General features: G+C 42.8%; 1 protein-coding gene across 2 annotated transcripts in view; it reads right to left on the reverse strand.

The window, feature by feature from the left end:
• The window catches only part of xrcc4 (X-ray repair complementing 4), a 28,015-nt gene that overhangs the window by 14,962 nt on the left and 474 nt on the right, over window positions 1-12,579 (reverse strand). The window contains exons 2-7 of one of the 2 annotated variants that reach the window (XM_045689901.2): window positions 11,990-12,088; window positions 11,413-11,561; window positions 11,106-11,293; window positions 3,849-4,015; window positions 3,058-3,189; window positions 1,987-2,117 (exon numbers count right to left, since the gene is read on the reverse strand). In XM_045689901.2, coding sequence (XP_045545857.1) covers window positions 1,987-2,117; window positions 3,058-3,189; window positions 3,849-4,015; window positions 11,106-11,293; window positions 11,413-11,561; window positions 11,990-12,012 — 790 coding nt within the window. In that variant the 5' untranslated portion in view covers window positions 12,013-12,088. The remainder of the gene's footprint in view (window positions 1-1,986; window positions 2,118-3,057; window positions 3,190-3,848; window positions 4,016-11,105; window positions 11,294-11,412; window positions 11,562-11,989; window positions 12,089-12,579) is intronic. The other variant, XM_014128296.3, reaches the window with a different exon arrangement.

The raw sequence follows: 12,579 nt of genomic DNA on the forward strand, positions 1-12,579 counted from the left end.
TCGTGCCATGATTCTCGGACTACCACTGGTTTTTCCTTGTGAGCACACACTTCAAATCAAATCAAATTTGATTTGTCACATGCACCAAATACAACAGGTGTACTGTAGACCTTACCGTAAAATGCTTACTTACAAGCCCTTAACCAACAATGTAGTTCAGAAAATATTCACTAAGTAAACTAAAGTTTAAAAAAAAATAAGTTTAACAATAAAAATAACGAGGCTATATTCAGGGGGTACCGGTAACAAGTCAATGTGCGGGGGTACAGGGTAGTTGAGGTAATTGAGGTAATATGTACATGTAGGCAGTGGTGTAAAGTATCTATACTTTATTATTTATATTTTTGGCAACTTTTACTTCACTATATTCCTAAAGAAAATAATGTACTTTCTACTCCATACATTTTCCCTGACACCCAAAAGTACTCTTTTAGGTATTGACAGGAAAATGGTCCAATTCCCATACTTATCAAGAGAACATCCCTGGTCATCCCTACTGACTCTGATCTGGCCGACTCACTAAACACACATGCTTCGTTTGTAAATGATGAGTGTTGGAGTGTGCCCCTGGCTATCAGTAAATAAAAGAAAAAAAGAAAAAAAAAAATGGTGCCATCTGGTTAATATAAGGAAGTAGAAATGATTTATACTTTTACTTTTGATACTGAAGTATATTTTAGCAATTCCACTTACTTTTGATACTCAATAAGTATATTTAAAACCAAATACTTTTAGACTTTTACTCAAGTAGTATTTTACTGGGTGACTTTTCACTTGAGTCATTTTCTATTAAGGTATCTTCACTTTTACTCAGGTATGAAAATTGAGTACTTTTTCCACCACTGCATGTAGGTGGGGTAAATTGACTATGCATAGATAATAAACAGCTTAACCATAAGGTAAGGTCATAAGGTCAAATTTTAGACATAGACAGAGTGTAGTGGGTTAATGTAGGGTATACCAGAGTCATACCAGTGGTATACGGTCTGATATACCACGGCTGTCAGACAATCAGCATTCAGGGCTCAAACCACCCAGTTTATAATTTAGGGTTAATGATGAGTCTGTACAGGATAAACACTATCATACACTGGACTGGACAAAAAACGGTGGGGGGGGGGGGGTGTCTTCTGAGCTCCATGATGGTACTTGAGGGGGCTATCATAATTGTTTGGGAGCTTCATCTCACATTTTGAATTTGGATAGACAAAACTGCAGTAGGTTAAGTTCACATTTATAGGGTTAGGGTTAATGGTGAGACTGTACATGATAAATGCTTTCATACACTGGACACAAAAAAAGGGGGGGGGGAAATCTTCTGAGCTCCATGATGGCAGTGTAGTGAGGTCTATTATCATTCCTAGTCAACCACCCCTTTCACCCTCCAGCTCTTCCCTCAGGGCCACCTCCTCTGAGACAGTGCTTAGAGACTACAATCAGGGGGACCACACACAACTATCGCTCCCACACACACACACACACACACACACACACACACACACACACACACACACACACACACACACACACACACACACACACACACACACACACACACACACACACACACACACACACACACACACAGCTCTAATGTAACTCAGAGTAACATCTGACTGACTGACTGTAAATCTGCTCTAAACACTCTCTCCAGGAGGGAGATCACACATGCTCTGATGTCATCACTACAAGACCACTAAGCAAACACACTGCCAGTGACAAGTTTACTTTTAACAAGCTTTTAGGACACTTGAACGTTTGTTTCTTCTTTACACAAGTTAATATTTGTAGAATTTCCTTTGGGTTAACTTGAGGGGGCACCTGAGGGGTCGACCCCAACTCATTCACACACACTCCATCTCCTTCAGATCTTTCTCAGTGTTTTCCCTTCCATCCATTACCTACAGATAAAACCCACTCAGCTGCTCCATATAACTGCAAGTAAGTGTGTGTGTGTGTGTGTGTGTGGAGGGGGTTATACCCTACCCTGGGTGGGTTCTATAGAGGCAGGCTGTAACTGCTCTTCATCAGTGCTCGCTTCATATTCATCCTCCTCTCTGGTCTGTCCTGTCGTCTTTTTCGTTCCCTTCCCTGGACTGCTGCTCTCTCCCTCTTCCCTGTTAGAGAGACGAGAGATATACAGACGCACATGCAGGTGTTAAAGATCACAACTTGGTAAGGTTGTGTATACTGTGAGTACAGGTAACTGGCAAAATAATGGAAACACAACTAAATGAGGGATACAGAGTATATTGAAAGCGGGTGCATCCACACAGGCGTGGTTCCTGAGTTAATTAAGCAATTAATACCCCATTATGCTAATGTTCATGTATGCATAAAAATGCCATTGTTTTGGACATTATTCTGGCTACCATGGTTATGCCCCCCTCCACAGGGCACGAGTGGTCACAATGGTTTGATGAGCATGAAAACAATGTAAAGCATATGCCATGGCCGTCCCGGTCACCGGATCTCAACCCAATTTAACACTTGTGGAATATTCTAGAGCGGCGCCCGAGTTAGTGTTTCCCACCACCATTGACAAAACACCAAAATTATACAATTTCTCATGGAAGAATGGTGTCACATCCCTCCAATAGAGTTCCAGACACTTGCAGAACCTATGCCAAGGCGCACTGAAACTGTTGTGGTGGCCCAACGCCCTATTAAGACACTTTATGTCGGCAGCTACCTGTATATTTGCCTGGTAATCAGTTTATATTGAACAGTATGGGATTAAATGTGGTACTGATAGGTTGTATATTTTCTCATCACCTAAATAACACCTTTCATCACTTACATACTGGCATGTTCCACCAGATGGCCAAATCACCAACACCAAACCATCAGAAGGGGTTATCACATAGATTAATATATCAAAAGGAAGCTACCTTGATAAATCAAACCCTCTTGGTCATATCCCTTTATTACAGAGGGGGGTGGAAAAATTATGAGTGATATCCTGTGACCTTGAGGGGTTCCTCACAGTCAGACCCCCCCTCCCGTGGGGTAACGTTAGCTTAGGTCATAGATGGGGGACGTGTGTGTACTATGTACCTGGTCTCCTGCAGGTGTGTGAGGTTCTTCTGTAGACTGCGTATCTTGGCCTTCTTCTCATTCAGCACCAGGGTGAAGCGAGAGTACAGCTCTGACTCGAGTGTCTCCTTCCCACTGACAAACAGCTGCAACCTACACACACGCACGCACACAGGTCGTGTTACAGCTTATAGAGAGCAGGGTTAGAGTGAGTTACAAGGGGATGGAAGAAAATGCAACAATCCCTGGCTTGGTATGGATAGAAATGTGACTGTGCCATTTATAGGACATTTATGTCATAACATAACCTAAGGGGACATAATCGAGTTCTCCAGCCCTGATGCAGCCAACAGCCACTCTTTCCCTCTGAATCCAGTCAGGGTTAAGATTTGTTGCGTCTGGTGTTGGCTGCCAGGGAACCTCGCCACATTTTTCCTCCCCCTCTGCAACCCAACACCGCTATATTCTATTTCAGAAGAATCAGAGAAACTACAACAGTGAGATGATCAGAAACACATGGGCTCAACCTAGGTGATGGGAACTGCCCTCAACACTCACTTGCGAGGGTTTCCCTCATCCTTTGTGTGTGTGTGTTTGATCTTGACCTCTGTGTTGAGCTCTCAGGTCTGTGCGTCATTAAGGCCCACTTTCAGAGCTATTTTCCATCCTCAGCAGCCACACACACTCATAAAATCAGTTCCTAGACAACGTAACATACAGTGGCGGTCCTACCCTGTAGAGAGTTTTGGGGATTGGGTAATGACTCTTAGAGAAGAGGGAAGTGAGCTCTCCTTGTGGGTGTGTGGTCTTACTCTGCATTGATGTGTTGTAGCTCCTGTTTGAGTCTGTGGTTCTCCTCCTTTAGTAAGTGGTTGTGGTTCTGCAGTGCGGTTCCACGTTCTAGACCGTGAATGAGTAACGCTCTAACCTCCTCCACTGGCTCTGGAATCTTACCCAGCAACACAGAGCCCAGGCAGAACTGGAAGGGGAGAGGGATGGGAGAGACAGGGGTGGGTTTGAGGAAGGGAGAGAGTTAATATATGCACCCGTAACATACACATATACTCGTGCCCACCTTAACGAGACGGACAGTTACTTGATTGGCCGGTAAAGACATGGGCAGTAAAACGATTGGTCAATAATGATTTGGCCCCAAAAACTATTGGCTGGTATTATGACGGACCAAGTTGGCTCTGGAATGTTGACTCGAGCAGAGCTTCCATTAGATGTTGTAGAAAAACTACCATTTCATAATCTCTCTGTATTGGCCTCTCTCTCTCTAACTCAGACTCAGTGACTAACTACTGAAGAGAATAAGAACATATTCGGGTAGAGACTGTCGCTACTACATCCCTGTGGTGTCTGGGTGGCTCCTAAAGTAACCACAACCGCTGCTGCTTCTGCTGTGAGGGATTAAGTGGTAGTGTACTGGTGGTGAGCTCACTGGCCAGCAGATAATGGTGTTGTCGTGAACCTTGGTTTGTGCCCCAGGTTGTCATTACAGGGACTCTCTTTACACTGGTCCATCTACTGGTGATGAAAACCATTAACCTCCACACATTTAAACACACATAGACCAGCCACACACACAAACACACACACACATATTCAGACACAGTCCTGGTGTAAATCAAATCAAATTTCATTTGTCACATGCGGTGAATACAACAGGTGTAGACCTTAGAGTGAAATGCCTACTTACAAGCCCTTAACCAACAATGTCTTCAAATAAGTGTTTATTTAAATAGAAAATAAAAGTAACACATAATTAAACAGCAGCAGTAAAATAACAAGCGAGGCTATATACAGGGGGTACCGGTACAGCGTCAATGTGCGGGGGCACCGGTTAGTTGAAGTAATATGTACATGTAGGTAGAGTTAAAGTAACTATGCATAGATTATAAACAGAGAGTAGCAGCAGCGGAAAAGAGGGGTCTTGGTAGCTCTTTGATTAGCTGTTCAGGAGTCTTATGGCTTGGGGGTAGAAGCTGTTAAGAAGCCTTTTGGACCTTGACTTGGCGCTCCGGTACCGCTTGCCGTGCGGTAGCAGAGAGAACAGTCTATGACTAGGGTGGTAGAGTCTTTGACAATTTTTAGGGCCTTCCTCTGACACCGCCTGGTATAGAGGTCCTGGATGGCGGGAAGCTTGGCCCCAGTGACATACTGGGCCGTACGCACTAACCTCTGTAGTGCCTTGCGGTCGGAGGCCGAGCAGTTGCCATACCAGGCAGTGATGCAACCAGTCAGGATGCTCTCGATGGTGCAGCTGTAGAACCTTTTGAGGATCTGAGGACCCATGCCAAATCTTTTCAGTCTCCTGAGGGGGAATAGGTATTGTTGTGCCCTCTTCACAACTGTCTTGGTGTGCTTGGACCATGTTAGTTTGTTGGTGAAGTGGACACCAAGGAACTTGAAGCTCTAAACCTGCTCCACTACAGCCCTGTCGATGAGAATGGGGGCGTGCTCCGTCCTCCTTTTCCTGTAGTCATTCTCAACAGATCCACAGATGTTCAGGTGGTAAAGGGCAGTGTGGAGTGCAATAGAGATTGCATCACCTGTGGATCTGTTGGGGCGGTATGTGAATTGGAGTGGCTCTAGGGTTTCTGGGATAATGGTGTTGATGTGAGCCATGACCAGCCTTTCAAAGCACTTCATGGCTACAGATGTGAGTGCTACGGGTCGGTAGTCATTTAGGCAGGTTACCTAAGTGTTCTTGGGCACAGAGACTATGGTGGTCTGCTTGAAACATGTTGGTATTACAGACTCGGTCAGGGACAGGTTGAAAATGTCAGTGAAGACACTTGCCAGCTGGTCAGCGCATGCTCGGAGTACACGTCATGGTAATCCGTCTGGCCCTGCGGCCTTGTGAAATGGATCCACATGCTGGTTCTGGAGTTGGTTTTCAAAGCAGGTCTCAGAGGGAATGATCAGTGGGTTCAGGGGGTAGTTTAGACCTGTGATTCCACATCCTCACACAAAGCTACTCTCAACAAGATCTCAGAGACAGACTGCATAAAATCAACACCATGAAAGAGGATAAAGAAGAGACGACAGAGGAAAACGGAAAGGATGAGAAGTCAACAACATTCAGTTATTCACATTCCATAAAAATGCTTGAATGGTTCTCCCAAATGAAAATCAAATGTATAGTTGCACAATATCATTGATCTGAGGAAACCCACTGACTAGTGGAAAATGGCTGCCCCATGGGCCATAATATGACTGTTTATTGTCAAATACATGTTGCTGTTTGAGGTTACACTGATCACTGCTGGTATGGTAATGGTGATAATACCCTCGAAGCGATGTGGGAGCCTTCCTGGGGCTGTTGCTATGGGCCAGTGACGTGCAGTAAAAAGAGGAGGATCACATTCCCATCTTTACATCTACCAAACAACAACCACCCCGATGTTCCTAATTCTCCTTATCCGGGACTGTTTTACAGGGTTCTATATGGTTCTACAAGGGTATTGTAAGGTTCTCCCTTTTCTTACAGCTGGTGTCAATAAACGCTCACTCTCTGCAGAAATTACACAACAGGCACGCACACATGCGCACACACACACACAAACACACACACTGCTGTTGCAAGACCAGCCATTAGACTCGGATCATTTGATAATGAGTCATATCTCTATGATGAATGAATTCATATTTTTATAAACTGTTGAGCAACAGAAAACAGTTGGGACTTTTTCATCTGGGATGATGCATCACAGAAACTTCTGTAAACGTCCTGGTCCAAAACTCTCGTTTCTGAAGCAGTCAATCCTATTCATTTCCCTTTTCTACTGAAACACATGCACTAGGATTTCCATTCTGTCATTACCCTATTACTATGGCAACAAAGCACAAAGTGTATATGTGTGTGTGTGTTTGACCTCTGAGCACACCGACTGTCACTAAGTTGGCTATGTGTGTGTTTTACCTCCATAGTGATTAGATTTTATGATTATGATTTTTCAACGCCGATACCGATACCGATTATTGGAGGACCAAAAACCCCCAATACCGATTAATCGGCCGATTTTTTAAAGTTAATTTATTTGTAATAATGACAATTACAACAATACTGAATGAACACTTATTTTAACTTAATATAATACATCAATAAAATCAATTTAGCCTCAAATAAATTATGAAACATGTTCAATTTGGTTTAAATAATGCAAAAACAAAGTGTTGGAGAAGAAAGTAAAAGTGCAATATGTGCCATGTAAAAAAGCTAACGTTTAATTTCCTTGCTCAGAACATGAGAACATATGAAAGCTGGTGGTTCCTTTTAACATGAGTCTTCAATATTCCCAGGTAAGAAGTTTTAGGTTGTAGTTATTATAGGAATTATAGGACTATTTCTCTCTATACAATTTGTATTTCATATACCTTTGACTATTGGATGTTCTTATAGGCACTTTAGTATTGCCAGTGTAACAGTACAGCTTCCGTCCCTCTCCTCGCTCCTACCTGGGCTTGAACCAGGAACACATCGACAACAGCCACCCTCGAAGGAGCGTTACCCATGCAGAGCAAGGGGAACAACCACTCCAAGTCTCAGAGCGAGTGACGTTTGAAATACTATTAGCGCGCACCCGGCTAACTAGCTAGCCATTTCACATCGGTTACACTAGCCTCATCTTGGGAGTTGATAGGCTTGAAGTCATAAACAGCGCAATGCATTGCGAAGGGCTGCTGGCAAAACGCATGAAAGTGCTGTTTTGAATGAATGCTTACGAGCCTGCTGCTGCCTACCATCGCTCAGTCAGACTGCTCTATCAAATCATAGACTTAATTATAACATAATAACACACAGAAATACAAGCCGTAGGTCATTAATATGGTCGAATCCGGAAACTATCATCTCGAAAACAAAACATTTTTCCTGTCAGTGAAATACGGAACCGTTCCGTATTTTATCTAACGGGTGGCATCCCTAAGTCTAAATATTCCTGTTACATTGCCCAACCTCCAATGTTATGTCATAATTACGTAAAATTCTGGCAAATTAGTTCACAACGAGTCAGGCGGCCCAAACTCTTGCATATACCCTGACTCTGCGTGCAATGAACGCTAGAGATGTGACACAATTTCATGTTAGCAGGTTTAAAAATATATACTTGTTTATTGATTTTACAGAAAGGCATTGATGTTTATGGTTAGGTACATTGGTGCAACGACAGTCCTTTTTTCGCAAATGCGCTTGTTAAATCAACACCCGTTTGGCGAAGTAGGCTATGATTCAATGATAAATTAACAAGCACCACATCGATTATATGCAACGCAGGACACGTTAGATAAACTAGTAATATCATCAACCATGTGTAGTTAACTAGTGATTATGTTAAGATTGATAGTTTTTTATAAGTTAAGTTTAATGCTAGCTAGCAACTTACCTTGGCTTCTTGCTGCCCTCGCGTAACAGGTAGTCAGCCTGTCATGCAGGCTCCTCGTGGAGTGCAATGTAAGGCAGGTGGTTAGAGCGTTGGACTAGTAACCGGAAGGTTGCAAAAACGAATCCCCGAATCCCCCCTGAACAAGGCAGTTAACCCCCGTTCCTAGGCCGTCATTGAAAATAAGAATGTGTTCTTAATCTGACTTGCCTAGTTAAATAAAGGTGTAAAAAAATAAAAATTAAAAAATTAAAAAAAATATAAACAAATACAATAAAAATATTATTATAAAAAAATATGTACAATTTTCTTTTTAAATAAAATAAAAAATACTAAAATCGGCTAATCGGTGGCCAAAAATACCGATTACCGATTGTTTTGAAAACTTGAAATCGGCCCCAATTAATCGGCCATTCCGATTAATCGGTCGACCTCTAATAGTGATAGTATTCTACAGTACAATTTTCCTGTCAAAGCAGGGAGTCGGAAGAAGACAATATCTTAGTATGACGTCATCACTGGTCAACAACAACACACTCCTGAACGATCCAATACAACCCTGCTGTTGATATGACTGCCTGACTGACTTGTGTGTTTTAATAAACTGTGAAGCTGAGAGATGAATATCCCACTGTTGGAATAATAATAACTACCTGTACTTCATCACACCACTGGCCTCCATTTTGTTTGTTTTTACATATGACACCAATCCTATATGAGGGCTCTAATACCACTTGCCTATAACAGCTATGGGAAGGGAAGACTACAGTTACTAACAATAAAAACAACACTTCTACGGCATGATAACCTCCTACAGCGGCGCTTCACTACATTAATGTCTTCCTGGGTTCATTAGCTCAATTAGTGGAAGTTAGAGGGTCCTGAGAGGAAATGGGGACATGAGATATGATACAAGATACGACATGAGGTTATGGGAGACACAGTTCCCTCTCACTTCCAGGAAGAACTCTTAGGATGAGATCATATACAAACATCATCAGTGTTAATTCTAGTGACGACATCACATGAACCTCAAAGTGCATGCGACACTGTACACAGATCAGATATCACATGATGGATGGTTAACTTGCTCAAATAAATACTACAAGTAAAACATTTGATAGCGTTAAGGGCTATGGTAAAGGTTAAGGTTCAGGATAGTAGTTAACTTCTTTGGGATAGGGGGCAGTATTTTCACGGCCAGATAAAAAACGTACCCGATTTAATCTGGTTACTACTCCTGCCCAGAAACTAAAATATGCATATAATTAGTAGATTTGGATAGAAAACACTCTAAGGTTTCTAAAACTGTTTGAATGGTGTCTGTGAGTAAAACAGAACTCATATGGCAGGCCAAAACCTCAGAAGATTCCATACAGTAAGTGCCCTGTCTGACAATTTGTTGTCCTTCTGTTGCATCTCTATCAACATTACAGCATCTGTGCTGTAACATGACACTTTCTAAGGCTTCCATTGGCTCTCTAAAGCCGCCAGAAAGTGGAATGGGGTGTCTGCTGTCTATGGGCAAAGTACAGCAGCAGAGTTTGTAAGTGGTCAGCCTGGCGACAATGAGACTGGAGATGCGCGTTCATGAGACTTCTCCATTTTTTTTCTTTCAGCCTTTGAATGAATACAACGTTGCCCGGTTGGAATATTATCACTATTTTACGAGAAAAATAGCATAAAAATTGATTTTAAACAGCGTTTGACATGCTTCTAAGTACGGTAATGGAATATTTTGAATTTTTTGGTCACGAAATGCGCTCGCGCGTTACCCTTCGGATAGTGACCTGAACGCACGAACAAAACGGAGGTATTTGGATATAACTATGGATTATTTGGAACCAAAACAACATTTGTTGTTGAAGTAGAAGTCCTGGGAGTGCATTCTGACGAAGAACAGCAAAGGTAATCCAATTTTTCTAATAGTAATTCTGAGTTTAGGTGATCCTGAAGTTGGCGGATGTCAAAATATCTAGCCGTGATGCCCGAGCTATGTACTCAGAATATTGCTAAATGTGCTTTCGCCGAAAAGCTATTTTAAAATCGGACATAGCGATTGCATAAAGGAGTTCTGTATCTATAATTCTTAAAATTATTGTTATATATTTTGTCAACGTTTATCATGAGTAATTTAGTAAATTCACCGGAAGTTTTCGGTGGGTATGCTAGTTCTGAACATCACATGCTAATGTAAAAAGCTGGTTTTTGATATAAATATTAACTTGATTGAACAAAACATGCATGTATTGTATAACATAATGTCCTAGGAGTGTCATCTGATGAAGATCATCAAAGGTTCGTGCTGCATTTAGCTGTGGTTTGGGTTTATGTGACATATATGCTTGCTTGGAAAATGGCTGTGTGATTATTTGTGTCTATGTACTCTCCTAACATAATCTAATGTTTTGCTTTCGCTGTAAAGCCTTTTTGAAATCGGACAATGTGGTTAGATTAACGAGAGTCTTATCTTTAAAATGGTGTAAAATAGTTGATTGTTTGAGAAAATTGAATTGTGGTATTTTAGTTGGTTTTGTATTTCGCGCCATGCAATGCCATTGGCTGTTGGCTAGGGGTTCCGCAGGCGGAACGGGGTTCCGCGAGCGGAACGTCTGTCCTCAACAGGTTAAACTTGTTGGGGCCAAAAAAACACACCCTGTTATGATTCGTCACGCCACTCACCGAGATGTCCCTCTGCACCTTCTCGTAGGCCAGGGTCATGTTGGCCATTGGGCCGGGGTTATAGGTCAAGGTGAAGCTGTAGTCAGTAGAGGCTACAGTCCCAGTCAGGGCCTGCTGGAGGTCCTGGATGTAACGATCTGTCTGCATCTCCAACTCCTCAGCCTCCTCCCTCACCGCATCCTCTGATACTACAGACAGGGAGGGAGTGAGGAATTGAGTGACGGAAAGGAAGGAAGATTCAGGTGAGTGTTTAGACAGGTGTGTGGCCATGTTTGTGCGTGCGTGTTTGTCAGGTGTGTGTGTTTACCCTCTCCTCTCCATGCGTTCTGTCCATCAGTGAGCAGTAACAGGAAGCCAGAGCCTAAGTCCCGACCCCTCCACTCCACTCGCAGGAAGTAGGAAGTCTCTGAATCCGAGGAGATACGGACCTCACGCACAGTCACATGCATCTCACACCTGCAGAAAAACAGCACAGGCACGTGAGGTCATTCCGTCTATAATTCTGTTTGTATCTAAACAAAGTATTGGAAATGAAACAAAGTTGGGATATTTGTGACACCTGTGATCATTGTTTACCTTTACATTTAGCAGACACTCTTATCCAGAGCGACATACAGGAGCAATTAGGGTCAAGTGCCTTGCTCAAGGGCACATCGACATATATCTTTTAATTCACCTAGTCAGCTTGAGATTTGAACCAGTGACCTTTCGGTTAATGGCCCAATGCTCTTAACCGCTAGGCTACCTGCCGCCAGTGGGTGGATGTGAAAATGACAGTGCAGTCCTGCTAATTAGCTCATGGACATGATTTCATCATTCTCTTGACAGGCAGGCAGCACAGGCTGCGTTAGATACCAGCCAAACAGTAAAACGCTCTGCCTCACCTTGGACCAGTCATTATACTCATCCACAGTGACAGTCAGTAACACCAAGTTGCACACATTAGAGCTCAGTGACCGTGATGCGAGTTCAGATGTGCAGCACTGTAAATAAGGAGAACCATGGAGTTTAACCCACCCATCTGACACCCTGTTCGACAGTCATTCATTAATCCCTAGTAACACCTGTACCTACACACCAGCCAGCCAGTAATGGCACATATTTCTGTCACTCCCCTTTCCTGTTAACACCTGTGCTGAAACTTCGGTCTCAGAATTTCCTCAATTCCTATCTTCTTACTTCTGGATTCAGTCACTTAAACATCACCATTAAAGTAGAGATAGAGAATGTAGATGCACCGATCTTGGCTTTGGGAATTATCTTCCCTATTAGGTTCTATTTTTTTTGACAGACAGGCAATTGGCACCAGCATGTAGCCTACAGTAAGTGTCTGGGGTGGGGTAAGGGTAGAGAGTGGGGTCTAAGGGTTGATTTGGGACTGGGCCATGTTACATAGTGCGAGCAGAATGCATGAAAGCTCCACTAACATGAGATTGTCATCGTAACCTACTTCATTGGCCAAAACAGAACTAGA

This window comes from Salmo salar, chromosome 11 (genome assembly GCF_965601325.2).
Source record: "Salmo salar chromosome 11, fSalSal1, whole genome shotgun sequence".
Lineage (NCBI taxonomy): Eukaryota > Metazoa > Chordata > Actinopteri > Salmoniformes > Salmonidae > Salmo > Salmo salar.